This window comes from Antedon mediterranea, chromosome 4 (assembly GCF_964355755.1).
Source record: "Antedon mediterranea chromosome 4, ecAntMedi1.1, whole genome shotgun sequence".
Classification (NCBI taxonomy): Eukaryota; Metazoa; Echinodermata; class Crinoidea; order Comatulida; family Antedonidae; genus Antedon; species Antedon mediterranea.
In genome coordinates, this window is record NC_092673.1 from 349,888 (window position 1) to 375,930 (window position 26,043).

General features: G+C 34.1%; 1 protein-coding gene across 10 annotated transcripts in view; it reads right to left on the reverse strand.

Annotated features, from left to right (window-relative positions):
* Positions 1–11,460: 11,460 nt before the first annotated feature.
* The window catches only part of LOC140048133 (myoferlin-like), a 68,905-nt gene continuing 54,322 nt past the window's right edge, over positions 11,461–26,043 (reverse strand). For 8 of the 10 annotated variants that reach the window (XM_072093170.1, XM_072093174.1, XM_072093173.1 and 5 more), the window contains one exon: positions 11,461–12,709. In XM_072093170.1, coding sequence (XP_071949271.1) covers positions 12,529–12,709 — 181 coding nt within the window. In that variant the 3' untranslated portion in view covers positions 11,461–12,528. The remainder of the gene's footprint in view (positions 12,710–26,043) is intronic. The other 2 variants (XM_072093176.1, XM_072093175.1) reach the window with 1 other exon arrangement.

Genomic DNA, 26,043 nt, shown 5'->3' on the forward strand with positions numbered 1-26,043 from the left:
GTGGGGGTGTACAGTATACGTGGGGGTGTACAGTATACGTGGGGGCGTACAGTATACGTGGGGGTATACAGTATACGTGGGGGTATACAGTATACGTGGGGGGTATACAGTATACGTGGGGGTATACAGTATACGTGGGGGTATACAGTATACGGGGGGTATACAGTATACGTGGGGGGTATACAGTATACGTGGGGCGTATACAGTATACGTGGGGGGTATACAGTATACGTGGGGGGTATACAGTATAAGTGGGGGTATACAGTATACGTGGGGGTGTACAGTATACGTGGGGGTGTACAGTATACGTGGGGGTGTACAGTATACGTGGGGTATACAGTATACGTGGGGGGTATACAGTATACGTGGGGGGTATACAGTATACGTGGGGGGTATACAGTATACGTGGGGGGTATACAGTATACGTGGGGGGTATACAGTATACGTGGGGCGTATACAGTATGTCAATTCTGTTTCGTAGAATTCGTCGCAACGTCCCCATCTGCCTGCTACTACACCACCTAGGGTATAGGCGAATTTGATTGACAAATTGACCGACAGAAACAAGCTGACCTGCCGTTTGACACACGTAATGTACCGCAATGATACCCTGTCACTCATGTATAGTGAAACGAGTTTGACATTATGATGACGCGTTTCATCAATGATACTGTCACTCTCATGTCTGCTGCTGTATAGTGAAACGAGTTTGACATGTTGATGACGCGTTTCATCATATTAAAGTTAATTTCTTTAAAAAAAATACAGTTTGATTTGGTTTGTTTTGTAAACAATACACAAGAGCTGCATGGGAGAAACGGTCAGAACTTAAATCTCCCAATATATAGATTGTTATTCTTTTGTATTGTTGCTTTTATATATGATTTGTAAATATTATACACCTGTGATAACAACTATAGGTCCTCAGTACCTGATGTTGAAACACAATGGTTTGTAATGTAAACTCTTTACTATATGTTATGTTTATTTTTATATACCTCTTTATCAACTCAAACCTATGATACTGTAGGACAATTTAATACAGTACCTGTATTACCATGTTGATAATGATTTTTCTTTTATATTTTTGCAAATATTTTAAGAACCTGTATCCGTCATATAATGTATTGTTTTGATGTATTATGTTAAATTGGATGCACCACTTCTGTGTGTGTCACCGATGCAAAGGTGTCATTTCCTAATAAATTATTATTAGTAGTAGTAGATCCCCCTCCTTTGGGACACTCCTATTAAAAAGACTTTACATTGAAACACTTCGTTCTGGTCCTGTCGAAGTGTCCCCTATTATACGTTCTACTGTTGTGCGCATGTTCGGCGCATACGGCTAATCAGCTCGACATATTTTTCTGTTTGAAAAGCTTTATAATATTCGTGTTATAATGTGGCCTTAAACAAACTAACGTGACGGGTTCCACTGCACTTTCTTAACCCTAACTAATTTATGATGATTAATTATGACACGCCACGATCGAAAATATATTAATATTCAATATTGATAATTAATTGCAATTATTGTAGGAACTGAAGTGCTGACATTTCGAACCCGAGTTGACCGATAACATGCAGCGGTAGCTCTCCATTCCACTGAATGTCCATTGCGTTGGTAGTATATTAGTATAATGATAACATAATTAATACATCCCACGTCAATACAGTTTGCTACAATGATATATGTATTCTCTTGTTCTACTCCAAATATAAAGTACTCTGACTGTACTCGGTTTTTCTAGGCCTATGTATTGCCGATACCATGAAGATGAACTGTAAGTTTATACTTAACCAGTTGGACTTGATTACCAATGTGTGATTTGTGTATGTAACCGATGCAATGTAGTAGTAATCATTCCACTCTAGCTGGACACACATTTTGGCCGTACGTACAGTAACATTATTTCTTGTTCGTGTAATATTGTCTAATGTACTATGTTTGATTTTCATAGTTTAAAGCTATTGTATAATTTGTATGATTTATTTCTTTTTTATTTTTAAATGCACCTTGAGCACTCTGGAGTGGTTTGTGCGCTATAAAAATCTTATTATTATTATTATTATTATTATTATAAACATAAAGAACAGTTTTTCTAAAGTTAAAGTTCATCTATAAATAATTTTCATAAACTAATGTAATATAACTTGTTATATTGTCACTGAGTCACTCAGTACGTACTCAATAATTAAGAACTTGGCAATTGGTTTGTCACGTTCAACCATCACTGTAACAAACTGATACACTAATATACAACATCAAGCAAAATTAACCTAAACTTATATTCTAACTTAAAATAATTGTCTACTTTTAAGAGGTTTTTGCTCCTACACACGCGCGTATCACTGCATAACAAGTTGGTGGCGCTGCTCATATTTTACTGATATTTGCAGTCCCTTCAGAGAATCTGTTTTGTTGGCGCGTAAGTTTTGAATTGCTCTCAATTGTGAATATACTCTTAACTTTAAAAAAGAAAAGTGTCATGTTTCAGTTGAAATCAAATGTCGCCAACACGAACTTATTATCGCATCATCGAAGTAACTGAACTGCCGTCATCTCGGCTACTTCGACTTCCGACTAACAGCTATACATTAATGTCAAAAACATGTAGGTGGGCCTACTGTAAATGTTTAGTTTGATAGTTCTACAATTTATTCGAGTACGTTTCTTGTAAAGCCAAAATGGGGAAGTACATTTTATAGGAGTAGCCTACACTGGCCGTCCATTCTGTTCTGTTATTATGCACTATCAAAATAGTTTGACAAAATGATGTGATGTGCCCAAATATGGTACTGATATGACCACACACATATGGTAGTTATATGACATCATCATGTATGTGTATGGGCATATCCCATTTTTTTTGTCACATAGAATAATGGGACAGAGCTTTACACACAATACAATTCGTGAGGACCAGGCGATAGTTATAGTTAGTTATAACAACTTGTGATTTGGTCCTATTAAATAATAACCAATGCAAAGCAAGTAATAAGCATGGTACTAACATAATAACTTATAGTATAACGTATAATGTTTGTCAGCCGATGAGGCAGAGGTTTTCAACGAAAAAAGTCTTTTCTATATTCAACGAATACAAAACATTCATTATTTGGTTTGTAATAATTCGTTCATTTTTTTTTAATAACAAGTTATAATATCAATGTATGTATACATTGATGAATAAAGAAACCCATAAAATTAAAAGATTTTGTAAAAAGTTACAAAATGTAACGCATCATCACCAGTGACATCACGACAGAGATTCATATCGACTTGCTTTAGTATACAAAATACATCAACATTTAATTTATTGACGTGTGTTAGTAGCAGAGAAACCACATCAATAAAATCCTAGTTATCCAAAGAACATTTTGGTTTTCTCTATTTTGCAATCGGTTTTTTTTTTTAGTAGCAGGGGAGTATTCGTATAGACAATTGTAATTACTAAACTTTTTTTAGGCCAAGGGTAGAGAAGTTCAACACTCGGAGTGAAATCGTCTGATGTCGGATATTTGATCAGTTGTTTCGGGTCACTCGAAGGACGACACATCAGCAGGGTCCATTATGATGTATCGCAAACAAAATACATAATAATATTAATGTATGATGTGACTCAACATCATGTTTATTTGGCGGCAACATGAGTCGTAACAAGATTCATATACCGTACCGTAATGTGTTGAGTCGCTCCTGGTAGGTGAATCGACCTTGCCAAAATCCTATGAAATTGTATAAATTACATTAATTCATATCTCATTAAGTTGTTTCCGTTGACGTAAAACAAGACCGTGTTGAATGACATGGAAAAAAAGATTTCTTATTATTCATCATTGGTTGTTCTTTAAGTTCAATATAAGTTCAGACATCTACAATCTAATTGTAGTTTTACAGACAATACAAGTTTATAACCTTTTAAGCCCCTTTTTCTTTAGACATAGATATAATGTCGACATTAATTGTAAATATAACGATTTAGCATAGTTTATGAATATCTTAAGTATATAACTAAGTGCACAGTACAATTTTTAGTCGAATAAGTGTCGCTCCTTCAGACGAGTAAGTGCCGCGTGTAGTCGAATAAGTGCCGCATAGTCGAATAAGTGCCGCATAGTTGAATAAGTGCCGCATATTTGAATAAGTGCCGCATAGTTGAATAAGTGCCGCATAGTTGAATAAGTGCCGCATAGTCGAATAAGTGCCGCATAGTTGAATAAGTGCCGCATAGTTGAATAAGTGCCGCATAGTCGAATAAGGATCACATGTAAAATATACACTTTATTGTCACATAATACATTAAAATATAAAGTGTGAGCTCGGCTTCCGTTACGATTCAATTAAAACCTTCCTAAAAAATACAGATTTAAAGAAATATAAAAAAGGGTAAAAAATACAGAACATCACATTTGGTGCTTGAACTATATAATTGATTATTGTTTTAAAAAATGAAAAAAAGAACAGAAAAAATGAATGAATTAATTATCGAATCTTTATAAAAAGAATGAGGACCGCATATAGTCGAATAATGGACGCATAAGCCATGTGCTGTCGAATAATGACTGCAATGCTGTCGAATAATGGACGCATAAGCCATGTGCTGTCGAATAATGACTGCAATGCTGTCGAATAATGGACGCATAAGCCATGTGCTGTCGAATAATGACTGCAATGTTGTCGAATCACGCAGTCGAATAAGATGTACCACGCTATGCTGTCGAATCACGCAGTCGAATAAGATGTACCACGCTATGTTGTCGAATCACGCAGTCGAATAAGATGTACCACGCTATGCTGTCGAATCACGCAGTCGAATAAGATGTGCCACGCAATGCTGTCGAATCACGCAGTCGAAAAGATGTACCACGCTATGCTGTCGAATCACGCAGTCGAATAAGATGTGCCACGCTATGCTGTCGAATCACGCAGTCGAATAAGATGTACCACGCAATGCTGTCGAATCACGCAGTCGAATAAGATGTACCACGCAATGCTGTCGAATCACGCAGTCGAATAAGATGTACCACGCTATGTTGTCGAATCACGCAGTCGAATAAGATGTACCACGCTATGCTGTCGAATCACGCAGTCGAATAAGATGTGCCACGCTATGCTGTCGAATCACGCAGTCGAATAAGATGTACCACGCAATGCTGTCGAATCACGCAGTCGAATAAGATGTACCACGCAATGCTGTCGAATCACGCAGTCGAATAAGATGTACCACGCTATGTTGTCGAATCACGCAGTCGAATAAGATGTACCACGCTATGTTGTCGAATCACGCAGTCGAATAAGATGTGCCACGCAATGCTGTCGAATCACGCAGTCGAATAAGATGTGCCACGCAATGCTGTCGAATCACACAGTCGAATAAGATGTGCCACGCAATGCTGTCGAATCACGCAGTCGAATAAGATGTGCCACGCAATGCTGTCGAATCACGCAGTCGAATAAGATGTGCCACGCAATGCTGTCGAATCACGCAGTCGAATAAGATGTACCACGCTATGCTGTCGAATCACGCAGTCGAATAAGATGTGCCACGCTATGCTGTCGAGTCACGCAGTCGAATAAGATGTGCCACGCAATGCTGTCGAATCACGCAGTCGAATAAGATGTACCACGCTATGTTGTCGAATCACGCAGTCGAATAAGATGTACCACGCTATGTTGTCGAATCACGCAGTCGAATAAGATGTGCCACGCAATGCTGCCGAATCACGCAGTCAAATAAGATGTGCCACGCAATGCTGTCGAATCACGCAGTCGAATAAGATGTGCCACGCAATGCTGTCGAATCACGCAGTCGAATAAGATGTGCCACGCAATGCTGTCGAATCACGCAGTCGAATAAGATGTACCACGCTATGCTGTCGAATCACGCAGTCGAATAAGATGTGCCACGCTATGCTGTCGAATCACGCAGTCGAATAAGATGTACCACGCAATGCTGTCGAATCACGCAGTCGAATAAGATGTGCCACGCTAAAACCTTGACAAATAATAACAAAACATAAGAAAAAATACATTTTATTTGCGTTGGTTTCCGTCACGTTTAACACGTGTCAATCGTTCGACACAACGAATAGATACTCAAAATGTAATGTCAAATTATCAAAGAATGCAACACATGTTATTCCAGATAATTACATGCAATACCCATCCATCCTTCCTTTACTTTTCCGACGTATAAAGGTTTAAAAACTAGGTTAGGTCAGAAAGGTTCAGAGAAATGATATTCTCTTGTAAATATGTTTTAAAGTAATAAACCCATCGTTTGTTTATGTTTGAGAGATTGCAAATAACTTGAGTTATCGTCGGTATGCCGCCGCAGTCGTCAAATGAATTGAATTATCGTCGGTATGCCGCGGCGGTCGTCAAATGACTCAGTTATCGTCGGTATGCCGCCGCCGTCATCAAATGACTTGAATTATCGTCGGTATGCCGCCGCCGTCGTCCCAGTTTAAGTGCAGCACGTAAGTTATGCGGTTATCCGCATCTTTAAATAATATTGACAAAGTATTTATTGCGACGTTAATTAGACACAATTCTCTCTGGCACGCGTTGTGACACGCTTTCCCTGTGCGTGGAGTTAGAAAGTTAATGCGTGGGTTTACTTAAAACAACAAGGGCCTAGCTTATGTGTCAAAATGTTACAGAATAATTGATACATGATTGAATTTAGAACTGAGAAAAAAGTTCAGTCCATTATTAGACCATACTATAAGGAAATAACACCCGCGTTTGGTGCTTGCGTTTTTACATTAAACATTTAGCTTGTGTATTGTGTAATGTTTAATTCTAAACTTATACCGTATCATGGGTGGAAGTACATAAACGGAACATGAGAGCCTAATTTATAAAAAACCTTACATTCATGATTTATGTTTAACAATATGGTAAACAGAAGGAAATACTTCCACCATTTAATGATTGTGTGGGCAGTATATATAATGATTTTCATCAGTGTATTTAATTCTAATTATATCTAATATCTAATTTTAGCAACACATGATTATTTGGCTAGTCATCTGAGTCGGGCTACTCCACTGGGCTAGGCTAGTAATGATCCGCATACGACTTGTCGTCCTGTTCTTGCTTTCAGAAATAAGTCGTATACCTACCATCCGAAATTAACTGAACGTCTAAAACGAAACTTTGTACTTCGCCAAGTTTCAATGTTCTGTGTCCCCCTTTGATCGCGTGTTTTCCCCAAAAGAAGACTATTAAGCATAAACTCTTCACAACAAGTCAAACATATCTGCCATTAGCCTTTTTATTATAAATTACTCGATATCCACAACATAATTAAAAACAGCTTGTGAAACAAGCCTTAGACGTAATCATTTTAATAGATTTATCGTCTCGTATCCCCAAGATAAGTTTCCATCAACAGAGTTGAAAGTACCTGTCGAAAGCAGCAAAGTGTTTACCCAATCTTCTAATTAATTCCAATCGGCTATTCTAAATGGTTAAAGGTTTGACAGTATTTAAAATAATTTTCTTTAGGATTTGTTGCTATATTGTAAGCCTAAGTATGGCTCGTCGTCGTGAGGTAACCCTTCGTCGGCGAATTGGACGGGTCAGAATAAAAGTATACGTTGTATCATAAATAACTTCTTTTTAAACATATTATTTATAATTGACAAATGTTTGAAATTAAAATGTATCGAGGTGAGAAGTGAATAAAATCAAAGGTCTTTTCTACATAGACATTGTATTGTATTATTTGATTGCCTTTTGTAAGACCCTGTGAAATTGCTATCAACGTATCAACTATCAACTCGACACGAGAAGTCATGTCTTTAATATTTGTTTAACCCTTTCCTAGATCAACCTATTCCCTCGATCAACTCCTTTTCTGGGTCAATTTTCCCAAGATCCGAGCCCGTTCTCTGGATCATCCCCTTTCTTAAATCATTGCTCAACCCCCCTTCCCTAGATCAATCTTCTTCTGCAAAAGGTACGAGTGGATGAGCAATATCAATAAAACTAAAAACATTGAAAGCTCATGATCACCTGGGCATGTTATACCCAGGACTAAAATTGATCATGACGTTATCGCAACCCAACATTGAATCTGCATCGAAACACCAAGATATTTCACAGGGTTGCATACATACCGATGGGATTCGTCAACATTCCGTAAATTAACAGTTTACGCAATTGCCAACGTATATGGTAGGGGTTAACGGTTTGCGTTATTGCTTTGATTGACTGGGGGACTCCTTATTACTTCCATCTTGAGTGTAGCGACAGCCACTTAAGAAGTTGCTAGCTGCTGGAGACATTTTGCTTTCAATTGCTAATTGTACTGACATGATCAAATCCCTCATGATATGTTCAGGCTAAGTGTAGTTTAACACTGAATGTTACTGATATAATAGCGTGCTTCTAATTTTTGTCAATTCCAATATTCAAACACCCCCTCATGTAGTTGAGTAAATCGTTTTACGTTGGTCATTGGGGCGTTGTTACTGAAATATTGCGCTCTTGTATACCTTTCCCAATGAAACGTAAATACATAAACACATAAGTATTTTATTTGAAAGTTAGGCCTAGGGCCCGTATGGAAGAAAAAATATTTCGTTCTTTTTAAATACAAATTTCGTACAGTAGGCCTATAGAAGTGTAAATAGCGTTTCTTTGCGTTAACGTCCCAGTATGGCACGCCAGGACGGACATAACTATCTCAAGTTGACCTTGCTCGTGTTATGTCCGTCCTGGCGTGCCATATCCCAGATTTAAATTGCCGAAACAGCACTAAATTATTATCATTAATAGTAATATTAATATTATTCATATTTGATTATCGACCAATTTAATTGTCAAATTCGTTATTTCAATTCAGTATGCATTAATTAAAAGTCGACATGCTGGCACAGACTGGGCCTGATGTGTCAAAGACAGTGAGACAAACTTCCGCACCTTCACCGGTAGCAGGTGGGGTACCGTAACTACACCGGCCTACAATTTTATACCGTGTGTTATTTCAAATGTAATGTAGGTCTAGGTTATGGCATGGTATTTGTTTTGTATGAATTTTTACCGCTGGGTCATAGCAACGGGTGTCTGCGGTGTTGACAGTGAAATGGAAGGCAAGTCGGTGAAACAACACTGCAACATTGAAACAGCAGTCCTGCTACCTGAATTGATGGCAATCTTTGGATCACTAACACCTGTGTTTTATATTACATCTGCTGAAACATGTACACTATGTTATTAGTCCAGAAATGAAGTTTAAGCATACAGCTCCATGGTTTAAGTAGCAGAAATGAAGTTTAAGCATACAGCTCCATGGTTTAAGTAGCAGAAATAAAGTTTAAGCATGGAGCTTACATGGTTTAAGTAACAAACTTTCTTAGCACACAGGGTCGATCATACAAACGAGTAAATACGCGATATATATAACAACAATAATTATTTAAAAAGCCTAACGAATTTATATTATATTGTGAAAATGAAAAATGGTATTTTGAAAAATTACACTAAACTGCGTGTATTAATTGCATTTTGCATTGTTATTAATTATATCATTCTTAGTATGTTCCTTGTTGTACGAACGTATTTGTTTTTCGTATATTTTGTATACGAATTAATCAAATTAACTATTATTTACAGAATATTCGTTAATTTTGTTTAAACTTGCATTTAAATTACCACTGTTATTGTATTATATTACAGGAACAAATATTTTACTGTACTTGAAGTAAGAAAATTCTAATTCTAATTCTTTAAAACATTTAAATAGAACATGCAACACAAATAGAATTTGGGTTAGGCCTACATAACCCCGTTATATATGGAGTATTACACACAGCCTTAGGCTCAACAAATGAACTAGAAATGTTAAAGAAATTCTAGGCCACAGGCGGGAATGGTCTGTGTTAAAGAGGTAGGGATGACGGGACTGCCGTAGGCACCAGACGTATAAGTAAATATTTAACGTAGAACTATGGAAAGTAGGTTGAAATTCAATTAGACTATAGCCTATTATATGAATAAAAATTCTAGCCTACGTCTCATGTCTTTAATGATACCTTTGTATCAAATATGAAAGAGGTAATTTAGCAATATGAATAGTGTATAAATATGTTGAATCACAAGATAAAACAAGTGTTTATTGTATTTCTTCCATTTTATTCAAACATAATATAACTATTGTGTAGGCCTACTGTATCACAAAGATTCTTTAAAACCATTTAAACCATTACAACAACCTCCTTAATCCAATAGTATATTTTATCGTGACAGTCTTTCACAACAGGAACTTATGTCATAAAATAAAAGATTTGTTTTCGAATAAATTCAATTTGTATGCGATAGTATTGCTATACTATAATAATATGCTCATATATTGCCATAGTAACAAGTTATGTAGGCCTATAAAAATAAAAAAATTCTTGTTTACGAAAGATGGTCAATATATCGACTTTATAAATATGTATTGAGGTGACATGCGCAGACTCACATAATGTGGATTTCTGTAAAAGTGACCCTTTTTGGTTATTATACCGTAATTTGACTTGCGTAGACGCACATAATGACTTGTGCTCTGCGCATGATACCTAAATATTGTACACATAATTTAAAATGTCGAAATTTGACCATTTTTCGAAGTATCAACTTTTTAAAATTCTATTTTTATGCAATAATATTGCCATATATGTGCATATATTGCGTTATCATCAGGTTATAGAGTCATAGTAACCAGTTTTTTCTTTAAATAAAAGGGTCGAAATTTGTTCATTTTTCGAAAATTTCCCTGTACTATAATATAAGGATTTTTTCAAAATGGCCAAAACATCGACTTTTTAAAAATCCATTTTATGCAATAATATTGCTATATATGTCCATATATTGCGTTATCATCATGTTATAGAGTCCGATAGTAACCAGTTTTGTCAAAAAATAAAAGGGTCGAAAATTTGGGTCAATTTTCGACCTTTTTATTTTTCGATAAAACTGGTTACTATAGCACAATGGACATGCGCAGAACGCATTATTCGCTATAGTAACCATTTATGTCAAAAGTGGTTACTATATTGCAGAATTGACATGCGCAGAACGCATTATTCGACTCTGCGCATGGTTATTATGCTATAGAAACCATTTATGTCAAAAAATAAAAGGGTCGAAAATTGGTCATTTTTCGAAAATTTCCCTGTACTATAGTACATGGATTTTTTCAAAAAATGGTCAATTTTCGACCTTTTTATTTTTCGATAAAACTGGTTACTATAGCACGATGGACATGCGCAGAACCCATTATTCGACTCTGCGCATGTTTATTACGCTTTATATAACACCTATATAAATTCCTGTCATTTGATTGGACGAATGTGGGTCACATGGCGTGCAATAGTACGCACTATTCAACGATCGTTAAATAGTACTTTTTTTGTGTACGAAAAAAAAACGTCTAGATGTTAATGTTTTGTATTCGTGTAATGGTACAAATAATGGCACTTGGTGAATGATGAAAGGTTATATCAACTCGGCTTTGCCTCGTTGATATAACCTTTCATCATTCACCTCGTGCCATTATTTGTACCATTGCACTCATAAACATTCATTATTTGTATAATAGTAACCATTTATGTCAAAAGTGGTTACTATATTGCACAATTGACATGCGCAGAACGCATTATTCGACTCTGTGCATGTTTATTATGCTATAGTAACCATTTATGTCAACAAATAAAAGGGTCGAAAATTGGCCATTTTTCGAAAATTTCCCTGTACTATAGTACATGGATTTTTTCAAAAAATGGTCAATTTTCGACCTTTTTATTTTTCGATAAAACTTTTTGAAAAGTTTTCAAAAGATGGCAAAATTTCTTCTAATTTCTCGAATGGTTATTATATCATACATTGGCATGCGTAGATGCACATGTTTTCTGCACATGTTACCTCAATATTGTACAAATATTTTAAAATGTCTAAATTTGGCAATTTTCCAGAAAAAAAATGGAAATTTGCAAACTCTGCTAAAAAAACCAATATGATGCATGAATAGCACTATATATATTTATTATTATTTGTGAGCAGTAACATTACAGCAGAAATTCACTAAAAATCATTCTTTTTATAAAAGAGATTATTATGCTGTATCTTTCAAAAATAAAAATACTTCATTTAATTAATTCGGTCCAAAATTTCATATAACAATTAAATGGAATACAAATATCTTTATAATTATTTGAAAATGTATTGGAAGACCAGAAGAACAAACAACTGACAATGAAAACCTCTGTAAAAATAAAGGGTGACGTCCATACAAATTTATCAAACATTTAACATTTGTAACAGATCAACTTAGAATTGTCTGAAAAACGCTCTACATATAAATATATATGATAACTATTCCTAATCCTAAAAGTATATACCTTAGTCTACAGAATATTTTTTTTGACATTTAATCACAATTGTTTCGCGTATGATTATAAAAAAATGTATTTAAATCAAGTACATTATAAATTTTTGCATGATTTCCACATGATGATCATGGTAAGTAAGGTTTAGACGCCAAATACTTTGTTGACAGTTGCACCTGGTATACTGTAGAGGAGAAGCGCAATGAAGAGGATGAGCAGAACGACAAGGAAGAACCCAATGATGTACCATTTGTAGTTGTTCCAGATGATGAACTTGAGGGTCTTCCAGGGGGACGTGAACCAAAGGAACGACGTCTCTGGTCGACTGCAAGAAAAAAAACAAATAGTGTATTAAATATTTTGAAATGTTTATTTACATACTTTTAAGATTTAAACAATAATGGACTAAATACGCAATAACAGACAAATAACAATAAAACTGTGGGAGGGGAAAAGGAAGAAGGCAGGATGCCAGAAAGATACAGGATCTTGAGTGGAGTCTGCCTGGAACACGAAAAAGAGACAAAGAGAAAAATTATGGTATCTGAAATAAACCATCATAAAATTTTACAAAAGAGCTGCTTTAACTATCAACAACCCCACTGGTATGGCATTCACCAACAAACAAGTATTAAATATCATAAAGAAATTTTACTGAATAATAATTTTGCATTCATAATTGCTTTCATAGGTTATAAAAATAACAAATAATACATGATATATCATAATATGACATACAAGATAACTTATTGAAAATATGAATGCATGATGCATGCCTTTAAGTTCTGTCTACACTATCAAAATAGTTTGACAAAGAAAGAGTGATGTGCCTAAATATGGTAGTGATATAACATCATATATGGGCACATCGCATGTTTTTGTTACATAAAGTTTGATAGTGTAGACAGAGCTTTAGATTAACATACAGTTTCAATTCATCAAAGTAATCACGGTTATTTTGTTGACGTGTGGGAACCTTACTGTAAGCCCAAGTGGTGTATCCAATGAATTGTACGAATTGACATATCAGATTTATGCGGTAATTGATAATTGGTTTGCGACTAAGTCAACCGCAAATGCGTCAAATTTGTGTAAAAGTGCAAAGCGCACTTCAAGTGGGGGACACATTCTTTCGATTGTATGTGACCCCAGCATAAACTTTAATCATGATGCAAGTGCCGCAAGGCCTTGACACTGTAGGCAGTAATCTTCTAAATAATGTTATTTAATTTGTATATTTTATTTGATTAATGTATTAGCCATATGTATGATTAAACAATTGTTTATATACTTGAACATTTTAAAACATTTCTAAATTCAATTCGAGAATAACAATTTTTCATTATCGTTATATTCAATCCAAAAGGTATCGCTTGCGATTCTGAAATTGTCTTAAATGAAGCAAGTCATAAATACGCAAATTGCCATAACGTGAAGCTTGGACCACATACAGTATGCGAGAACAAATCTTCAAAATAAAATAAATTTGCGGTTTGTTTGTTATTGATCAGTGCATCACCATTATAGTGGATTGATATAATCCTGATCATGTTTGCAATAGAATCCATTTTCCCTTTTTAGTAAATTTATATTCCCTTTCCTTGGGTATTTTTTTTTTCTTATTGCTGTGGGAGTTTTGATACATTAACGTGTGGAATTGATAAATTTGAATAACATACGACAGAGACATGTATACATTTATTACCTCCCAACTGTACGCTATGAAACCTAAGAATACATTTGAAAATTAAAGAAACGTAACCCATTTAGCTAAGAGTTCAGGGTATAACTCCAATTGTAAATTTAATTTCAACTTGGGACGCAAACTTTCCAACCTTTCTTTCGGTTTTAAATTGTTTCATTTAATTTTTTTCATGGATCAAATCTGTTAAAGAATTTCCGTAATAAACATCCCCTTATTTCTTTTGTAAAGTTCATAACAAATAATAATAAATTAATACAAATGGTTGAATATAGTGTTATGACTTTTATTTTTATTGTAGACCAAAAATGAACTAAAGAAGTTTAGTAGTGAGTGATTGGTTTGGACAGCTAACTGCCGAAAACATGTAAATGGCGTTCTGGTATCAACTCGGAACACGCAAGCTGAAATCAATGTTTGAAATGGCTACCATGATTCATAGATGTTGAGTCAATCATAATTGTATTTAAAACAGAACTATTTGAAACAAGAAATACAGGAAAACGAAGCTTGTCAAAGGCACATGCTAGATGTTATTTCAACTAATCTCTTCTGAATTTCAAGAAATCTTAACCCACCTTTTTTAAAGTTCAAGCTGAGCATGATAACGCATTGCACTCGTAGGAAACTTGTTAGCAATGAGTGAAAAGTGTTTTAACTAGATAGCATCATTAGTAAACCACCGAGCACTTCGAAACTTGCAAACTGGCCAATTAATCGGCCTAATACGTCTTGGTTCATTTCATTTTAAGTTTACTAATTCTTTAAAAGTCTTTAAATAAATTCTCAACATTGTAAAACTTATCCAAAAGGAAATAACTGTTAATAAAGTTTGTATACAATCAATTTATTGGTACATTCTACCTCCAATCAAAACCTTTTAATTCGTAGTGCTTCAAATATCATAATTATGAGGTGGTATCAGTCAAGTGTAATACTTAACCCATTTCTTAAAAGGTTCAAATGAAGCACACCCCAAAAGGTTAAGTTTTTTCTACTTGTGAACAAAACTGTTACAAATATAAGGTGTATAACATGACCCATCTTTGACAATGAGGTCAATTAGAAAGGTACAACGTACAAATATATTTTTAATGGTCCTTTTATATTTGGCAGAATATAATTTGTAGACTGTGCATATAGATATATGGATAATGTACAAATAAAGCTTAAATGGACAATAAAGTATATATGACTATGACTATGACTATATGAATGTTTACCAGTGCAATAGTACTGTTCCATTGCAAGTATTAAAAACATTCAAAAAAATAAAATAAAATATAACATTTAACTACAGTAAATGTCAACCGTAGGTTAAAAATGGGTAGTCAATCTATCAAAATGGGTAGTCAATCTATCAAAATGGGTAGTCAATCTATCAAAATGGGTAGTCAATCTATCAAAATGGGTAGTCAATCTATCAAAATGGGTAGTCAATCTATCAAAATGGGTAGTCAATCTATCAAAATGGGTAGTCAATCTATCAAAATGGGTAGTCAATCTATCAAAATGGGTAGTCAATCTATCAAAATGGGTAGTCAATCTATCAAAATGGGTAGTCAATCTATCAAAATGGGTAGTCAATCTATCAAAATGGGTAGTCAATCTATCAAAATGGGTAGTCAATCTATCAAAATGGGTAGTCAATCTATCAAAATGGGTAGTCAATCTATCAAAATGGGTAGTCAATCTATCAAAATGGGTAGTCAATCTATCAGAATGGGTAGTCAATCTATCAAAATGGGTAGTCAATCTATCAGAATGGGTAGTCAATCTATCAAAATGGGTAGTCAATCTATCAAAATGGGTAGTCAATCTATCAAAATTAAAAAACATTCGTTATTTGTTCTAAATTTCTATTTATCTTTTTCATGTATGGCTAAATGAGTAATTCATAATTCTTTCGTCTAATCTGTTTACTAATGAACTTTTTTTTTTTTGGAGAAAGTCAAATAGGCTCCTCTTAAGATTTAGTAGGAGGAGCTTTCTAAATCAGTATATCCTCTAACCTACATACACAGAAGGTTCAAGAGACATTGATTAGTAGTTTATACATGCTAAAGTATACTAACACATGTTCAAATTAAATTAGAAAACTTTAATTGAATCCAAATTTTTCTTGGAAAATGTAAAAATATGCAAAATAAGCAGATACAAATTTATGGAAAAAACAGTCAGTGAACTGTGTGTTTGTGAAAATTTAAATAAAAGTACAAAATTAAAAAAATAAAAATGTTTCTCAAAGAAAACAAATTTAAAATTTTGTTTTTACAAAATGCATTGAACCCTACTGCCGAAGCAAATATTTTATCGTGACAAGTCCCATAGCGCTAACCGACGTACGGCTACCGACCCAAACACGAGCAAAAGAAAGTTGAAAGAGGTTAATAAACGTAGACATAGGATTGTTTCTGTATCTCTTGGGGAAAACTATTAAATGCAGTGGCGTATTTGTATTTAAAAAAAAAAGAAAAACGCTAGTTTGCAAACAGGATTAACTGTATAGGCTAAATAATCATAACATTTGTTAATGTGCTCTATCTGAACAAATATTTTACCACCTTCTTTTAATAAATTAAGGTAATTCTAAAGTTAAAAGCAGTATTTGTTTAATTTTTATAATATAACAATTAAAAAGGTTTGTGAACATCATGATTTGCTGGCTTTTGTCAAGTTTCACTAGGTGCCATTCACTTAACACAGAACATCATCTCAACTTAATATACCTGTCATTTATCTCACAACTACAGCAAAATCATGTTGGCTGATACTTCCTTTAGTGGGACACCATTTTTGGACCGCTACCAGAATCCACTTACAGGGAGTTAGTCGATTTACATGATACATCAGGAAGTCGGTGAGTTGGAGATGCGATGACGCTATTTACAGAATATTACACTAACAGCGATTGCAGGCTTACATATGCATCATAACAGTTGATATGCTGGAAAGTCTATCTGAAGGAAAGCTATAAAGTAAATAGCAAAGTAGGACACTAAAGTAACAAAGAATACTAGAGGGGGTATACAGAAAAATATAGCAGTGGAATAAAATATCACAAAAATAAAATGATCATGATACTGTTAACACAGGCCCGTATCCAGTGGGGGTGCGTTGGGTGCAGACGCACCCCCCCCCCCCCCCAAGTCCCAAAAGGTCCACTACTTCCTCGGTTGGTATTTTTTCTTGTCTTGTTTAACTAAAGACAATATCATTATATATATACAAAATTTACATTATCAATGGTATACAAACAAAAATATGTTAATATAAAATGAAAAAAATACCGGTAATTAAATTACGGAATCTGAACTGACTACAAACTCGATGTAAAACATGCGCAGTCGATCATGTGACGTCAAGCAATAGCTTAGCGCTTCATGTACGCGGTACGCTGTAAAGTGTTTGCTGGAAATACAGACAACTGGCGATGGTAAAGACGTGTCTGGAAATACAGACACTATCGAATACGGCGCCTAAACATGGGAAGGAAGGCCAACTCAGACAGCGTCGTACGACGCTGTCTGAGTTGGCCTTTAAACATCATGAAAGCATTAAGTTCTGGTGTCCATCGTTCAACTAGCCCAAGCCACAACAAAGAGTCTTAAATCAGTCTTTAGAACGTCAAATAATGCAAATTTTGCTGGGGCCTTCGGCCCCTGGACCCTAACCGGTTCCCCTTGCCATCCCCTGGCCCCCAGCCATTGTTGCTCGCTTCGCTCACTCCCCCATTATAAATGCTGCATACAGGCCTGTTAACATTGCAACAATTGGTAAACGGAATACATTTTCACCAACAAAATAGGTCTACCAAGTGTAATAATGCATACTGTAGGTAACTATGTCTTTCGATATTATGTCTATCTGAATGACAACTGGTTGTCAGGCATCTTCACAAAAATGAAATAAACCACAAATGGTAGAGAACCTGCTCAAGTGTCCAACAAGGAGGGGATGAACCAGGACAAGATTGAGGTTAAGCTGGTAAAAGGTTACACCCTGTCACTCCACGTAGAAAGCAGCGTCCCCGCAAGGGGTCAGGAGCAACCAATAAGCCTTATTTCTCACTTCCATCACAACATGTACCCTTGAGCAGATATCGATTACTTGAAACTAGGGAATGAATTTACTATCAAATTATATTTCCTTGGAAATCCTATGTTATATTATAACATGACCTAATTCTAGAGAAAATTACTTGTGTGTCTGGCTAGGGTTGAAAACAAGCCTCCTACAGTTAGCGTCCATGAAGTTAGCATCATGCCTGCCCACCCCTGACTCTGTCAATTGCCTAGGCCACTTTAATCTCATGTGAATTCCCAATAGGCCAAATCTTGATAATCATGTTCAATTTGGGTAGCTGTTTAGATGATGCGAAACATACTTTACTCTTGTGAAGGATTTTAATGTTGAACGCATAACATGACACATGTTGTTAACAGCTGATATTGACCTTTATATGACATTGCATTCTATGTTTTACATTTTTTATGACGCAATATTGGTGCCACTTAATTCAGTTTTTCATTACCTATGAGGGGTTTCCGTAGATTTAACAATTCATAGCCAAAACAAAAAGGCTTTCAGATAAGTAGATTCGGCGTGCAAAAATTGTAGCAAAAACAATTAAATGTAACTTTAAAATATTGCCAACTTCATGAAGCTTTAAGAAGTATTGAAACTTGAATAAACTTGATATGTACACCTAAATTCTGATCACGGTGAATAAAATTAATTAATCAATAAAAGTAATTGAATTCAGAACAGTTTAAGAAAAAGTGCTGAAATCGGCAAAAAGTAAATAGTGGTATACATACACTTGTTGCCATCCTTGTCGCATATGCCTTATTGAGCATGAAAGTAATTTTATTAATTTTAGATAATAAGTTTGTATAACAATATGCATAAATTACTGTTGTTTGAAGAAAACTTGGTAAATAAATAATTCAATCATTGAACTCAAATCGGAAGAATGTTGCATACATCATGGGGTTTGAAAATTGTACTTTTATATCAAAGAAAGCTTAATGTCAAATTACTGAAAAAAATAACCTAATAAATTCTGCAATGAATAAATGATCAAATTTAATTTATATAGTTCAATACGATGATGGGTTTAATTGTAAGTATTTCATTTGTAGACAGGTGACATGCAACATCACAGATAAGCCTGTGTTGTGACAATGCAATAGGAGATATACTGTCAAATTAATGCCTTAGGAAAACATCTACAGCTAATTATATTATTGGGCAGGGTAACGTTTGACCTACAAAAGCAGAATCTCTAATATACACTAGACAACTATACTGCACTTCACAATTTACTATACTGCACTACACAATTTACTATACTGCACTACACAATTTACTATACTGCACTACACAATTTACTATACTGTATACTGTACAAAACAGAGGCTTACTGTAATGTTTTCAGTTTTTTCCCCACATTGAAAGTTCACCTGACTAAAACAGTGTTAATTGGTCAGATGTTCTTCCTACTTTTTTTTTCCTCAGTACATTGAAACAACTTTGCTAGTAAATCAGTGGAACATTCTCTCATTATTGGAAGCTAGAAGCATTGTTGTTATTAGTTCTCATCCTCAACTGCGTTGAAAAAAAAACACAAGGAGAATGGGAGCAGTCACTATGTTCACATATTACAATTCAATTGCTGAAATCAACATGACTATTCACTTCTATTATAGAATAGAAGTTATTGAACGGTCATCTAAAATTGTTTACGACGTTTTCGTTTAATAAGTTTATTTTTGAAATTGTTATGTTTTATTAAGATAAAGCTGCAAATTCTAAAACAAATCTATGATTGGTCTTTAGTAAATTTTGTTTTAAATTAATAATTATGAATTAGATAGATAAAAATATATCAATTTGAAAGTCTATTTTTAACTGCAGAAAGGGTGAACTAAAGTATCAACTTCAAAAGTACACTTGGCCGGTTTAAATAATTTGAAATAAGTACAAACTTATTGTTAGCAGCAACTTAAGAATGTGGACAACTAATGCTTCTTGCACTATTGTTCAGTATTCATAAAGAACACAATTATAAAATGTATATGTCCTTTTAGTGAACCTTGCCAATAGTTGACTCAAAACACTAAGGGTTTCCTGTGGGTAGGGGGAGTTACTGGTACAATTTGTTGCGCATGGGGATTTACTGCATGTTATTTTGGGTTAAACGGTAATTTATAAAGCTTTTACTATTAAGTTGGTTCCTATGTTAGGGTTACATCGGGGTTGTAAGCCATTGAACGATTAAAAGTAAACATCTATAGGAAGAGCATTTTTCAATAAAATTTGTACTGACGTTTGCATATTAATAACCTTTTCAAATTGGTATATCCATATGTTGAAGAAATCATTTTAAAAGTAAACATTTCTGAGAAAAACTTTGTACTTTGTAATTTGTACTGGCATTTACAGTATAGTACCATTGACAGAAATGTGTCCCAAATATGTACATTTCAATATCATCTTTTGGTAGAAAATGAATTTCTGGGAAAATCAGGGAAGTAGTTAGGGTTATTAATAGTACTAAGTTTCAAATGAAATACTTTCTATTTTTTTTCATTTATGCAGTTGGTAGAGCAGAATTAATGAAAATAATTATACACGGATTTGAACAAGGCCACTATAAGGACACATTTGTATAGGTCAAAATATCTGGGCTTCAGTAAGATTTTGGAAAGTACATAAATATGTTTTACAACATATGTCATGTGTTCAACGTGAAGTGGCAAATTATTGAAAGGAAATTCAATCAATTTGTTGTGATATAGCTAAATTCCTGTTTAATTTTCTCACTCCTTTTGTCTTTTTCTAACTTTAAAAGGTCAAACTAAAGGCACGTCTAACACTAAAAGTGACCAGAGAGGGAGCTACATATTCTATGCATTTCAATCACCATAGAATTCATCATTTTGTCGCAATGCAATGAACTGAAATTATATACTGTACTTATTCTTTTTTTTCACCTTTTAAGCAACATATCTTTTTATTAAGTTACTTGTATTCAAGTCCAAACTCATGTCAGTACATTTTATATATTATACTGCAGTTCAATATTTATAATATTTAATAATAAATAATGATAATAATCATTTTACTTTTAACAAGGAAATGATAGGTCACATCATATGCGAGCACAATAATCAAAGTTGCTCTAGGGCTAACATACATACCAGTAATTATCATTGTGTATCAATGAAAGGAAAGTCTGTAATTTACCATATTTGCACAAAAAGAAAGGACTGTGATAGGAAGGCGATATTGATAATAAGAAATGCGTTACTGAGAAACTGATGTAAAACATACTTTGGAAGTATCGATTAAATATTAAATTTCAGTAGTACATATGGACAATGTTCTCTATTTGTACATAAAAGTGTAAAATTGTACACTTTGTGCGACCAAGTAGCAGTAGAAATGAGTGAGAGTATGGCCTACAAATATCAATCATGGAGGGTGGATCGTGATACTATGTAACTCGCTTCTCCTTGACTTTTCCAACTCTACGAATCTGCATTTATCAAGAATAATTCATTTTATGACAAATGTCTCTGATTGAATGCAATTCCAAGTGACTAATCAGTTTCCAACAAGGGTTTGCAATAGATAGTAGAAAGTGGCGTCTAAACTGACAAGGGGCTTTCAGCGGGGGGCTCCACGATTTGGTGCATGTTTCCGGGATTTGGGAAAAGCGAGTGGCTGTAACTTTGGAATATGATCAACTGTATTACTCACTTTATCCGGCTGTAGTCGTGTTCAAATTAAAGATATTTCTAAAGAAGAAGTGTCATATAGCAAAGATATTGGGAATCAAATGTATATGCACAAAGTTAGGCTGGTTGGAATTGTAATAAGTTGTTGATGTGCAACTTTCTAAACAAAGTTAGAATACTGTGACGGTGTGAACATCAGTACGCAAACAATTGTCATTTATTTGTTCTTTTCTAGGTCAATACGTAATTAATTATTTTTTTGAAATAACTTTGGCAAAGAACCAGAACAGTCTTTTCCTAAAATTCCGTTTTATAGTTAACAATTGTTACCTTGACAGTTCAAACCATTTGTGTTTTTGAAAAGATATTTTATATTTTTTCACTTGAAAAAGCAACAAATAAATAAACAAATCTCAAAGATTTAATGGCCAAACTGATCACATAAAGGAATATTAATGCAATACCACTGTACGCACGTTACCAATCTTTAAAATATGTCCTACAGCATACGATTATAATCACATATTGGCCAAAAGGGAATTAAGGTACACCAGCTTAAGGTACACCAGCTTAAGGTACACCAGCTTAAGGTACACCAGTTTAAGGTACACCAGCTTAAGGTACACCAGCTTAAGGTACACCAGCTTAAGGTACACCAGCTTAAGGTACACCAGCTTAAGGTACACCAGCTTAAGGCATAAGTACATTTATTCGTACTAATGTCAATAAGCCACTATCTATAAAAATCTGAAAGTAAATAAAAGCAAGGAAAATAGAGTGTGGACTGACAAGGAAGAGCATCAATAAAAATACCTGCTATAAATTGTATTACATAATTATCAAACATAAGAAGGAAATTAAGCAAATCTATAAAAGTTCAATCTGCTAGCGGCAGTAATACTATTAAATTTAGGTTTCCTTTCTAAAGATGATATCTCTCTCTTAATGGTCAAAAGTATATACTTTAGTTGACCTCTTTAAAGCTACACTTGCTTGCTTGCATATATATATATTTTTCCATTCTATCAAAAAATGAAACTTCTATTAAAATTTTTTCTGTTTTTATAGCTTTTCTATCCAACTGTACAATCCAATAGGTTAACTTTTATAAGACAGCAGGTTAGTGATCTAATAAAACTATAAATCAGATTGGAAGTAAAGAAAGTATGAAAATTAAGCAATCTCTCCCAGTGAGAAATGAACGGACGGACTCTTTATGAAACTGGACAAACAGGTTTGACATGGTCAAGTATAGTAACCTTGACTCACTATCCTACCCCCATGGCTAGGGTTCAAGTGTTTAATTAATTAATTGGACCACTTTATTGGGAAGGCCTATGGTTGGTAGTACTTTTCAACAGGTTACCTTTTAACGGATTCACATCCAAATTAAAGATGCTGAACAAACAAATTTGAAAGCTGTTTTAGAAGACTTAATACAAATAACAAAGAATTATAATTTTACAAGTATATTCTATTTTTAGATTTTGATATCTATTCATTTTCTTTCCAATTGAAACAAATATTTGATTGCACACCAACATATTGCTATAGAAGGTTTTCTCTAAAATATTGTCCCTTTAAATTATCCCGCTTTCTGTTAAGGTCAATTAATTCATCATAAAATGGATATTAGGATACTTTGACCGAACTGGCCATTTTCACGTACGCATTCTTTGCTGGGACAAGATGATGACTTGTCCATTAATTTGATTGGTAGGTACGATGTCACAATCTTTTGGAAACAATGTTCTTGTATCATACAACTGTTAGCACCCCACTGTATTCTACTACACTATTTATTTCGTGGTTAATGTAAATTTTACCAATTTATCAATTACTCCTAATCAAGAAATGTTGTTTATTGCACCTTTTAGCAAATAAATGTTACCTAACTATAAATATTATTATCAAAACAGACCTATTTTTGGATTTAAGAGTAAGCAAAAATTATTGATGATTGATGATAACATTTATCTAGCATTGACATAAAATTAAATTAAATTTAAAGAATGAGATGCAAATTCATTCAGTGTGTAGTGACTATTACCATACAATTACCTTTAAAGCATTTATTAAATTAATTTTTGAAATAAAAAAATATAGAGGTGTAGAGTCATAGTTAACCTCAATATTTTATATCCTCCCTAAGGTAAAACATAATAACACCACCATAGCACACAGATGAAATATTTCCAGATTCCATTGAAATTTGGTTGGTGGACTTCAAGGTGATTCAATTTAGAGTAAAAATAGAATTTTGTGGATAAAAGAACCAACAGAAACCCACAAAACAAAAGACATCTTCATTCTGAATGAATTCAAAGCTAATGAATTTAATAGAGGGCTCAGCAGTGGTCTGCACGCACACTTAGCTCGGTCAACTTGTGGTAAGAATGGTACCAATATTGGGGTCACTAGAACACTAAAGTCAGAAGAAAAGACATCAAATATGATATATGATTTAAATTACAAATGTGCAGTGTTACATATAATATGAAATGTATTTATTTATTTCAATGTTTCTACTCATATTGTCAAATAAAGAAAACAAGTATAATACAGAATATATGCAGAAATGCACAAGGGAGGCTACAAACTATAATTAAGTATGCTATATACTTGGGTTGCATTGCTATATACTTGGGTTGCATTGCTATATACTTGGGTTGCATTGCTATATACTTGGGTTGCATTGCTATATACTTGGGTTGCATTGCTATATACTTGGGTTGCATTGCTATATACTTATCATGTTTGATGAAAGGGCTTAGTGAGATGGTCAGTTGCCAGTCACTACATCACATGACTACTCTGATAAAAGTGAGGTGATAGGATCTGGGTCAGCTGATCTTGCCTCCTGGACCCCCCTCTGGAAAGGTGTTGGTAACCCACAGGAATACCCTGCATCAAGGTCTAAATGAAACGTGACTTTGCTTCGGTCACCTGACCTTGGCCAGCAAAGGTCAATTGTTTTTTACTATACTGTCTTTCTTGATCAGAATTCACCAGTTCACCGTGAGGTCAAGCATTGTAGAATTACGGCTGATTTCTAGGTCAATGGGTTACATTGGTTACACCAATGTTTGCCTTCATTTATTAGGTCAATCAATTTTTAAAAGGATTTAACTGGTCTGATTATTAACTAACTTCACTGTTGAGTAACTATGGTCTCATGTGGTCTCTTAGTTGATCAATAAACTGATCAACTTCAAAAATATAAGGAACTCACAAAATTAACTGGGGCACAGTTCAATGCAAGTTTACATTGAGCAATTGTAAGTAAAGGGGGAAATAGTCCTGTCATTGTCAACAACAATGAGAAATGAACCAACATACAACAAATAAACGAAGAGTTTTTCACCTGTTTATCTCTAAATGAAATGCCTTCTCATATATTTAGGTTACATTTCCTAGAAGAAAGTGGCTGGATATAAGAGATCAATGTGGGGTATTGGACCTAAGGGTAGCTGGCTAGGTACAATTAAACATAACAGGTAACACTATTACCCATATGACCTAGATAAAGTTAACTGTTCAACTCTTGTCAGGCAATGTCCTCTCTTTAGTTTTTTTGTATCACTACATGTAAAGTACCTGGTTTATTTTAGGTCACTTAACATTCTTATTTTTATGGTTCTGGTAGATTATTTATAACTTGAAATTTACTTTCAAACTGTTTAATTGTTAACTTTGTTGTGGCAGCAATATTATGCAAAATCATGTAAAAAGAAACGGTGTTTATTGTGCACAAAGTACCATGTATTTTATGGCCTAATAACATTTTATAAACAAGATATTTTGTTCACTTACTCAACTACAGACTAATTTGTTTATAGGATATAGAAAAGAAAAATATTAAGTAGATTAGCTAATCTCTATTAATATCAACTATCAGGTTAATTAAGTTAATCTACTTAATCCCATCCGTTGAAATCTTAATTAAATACTCTAATTTCCTGGCGTCAATTGGATAATTACCTTTCTGCGGTTTTGAATTTTTTATAGCAAACAAAATTGTGAGTGAAAGTGAGCCATCAGAATTGTAGATTTACAGCCAACTTTTTATTTATTTTCGCTCAAAATTTATGGGATTCAAGATTTTAAACTTTCAAAAAAAAGTTTTCGCTAATCTAATTCCATGGTTTCTTCCTTCTCTATTTTGTTTGTGTTTTGAAATACCTTAACAGAAAACTTAATATTTTCACAAAG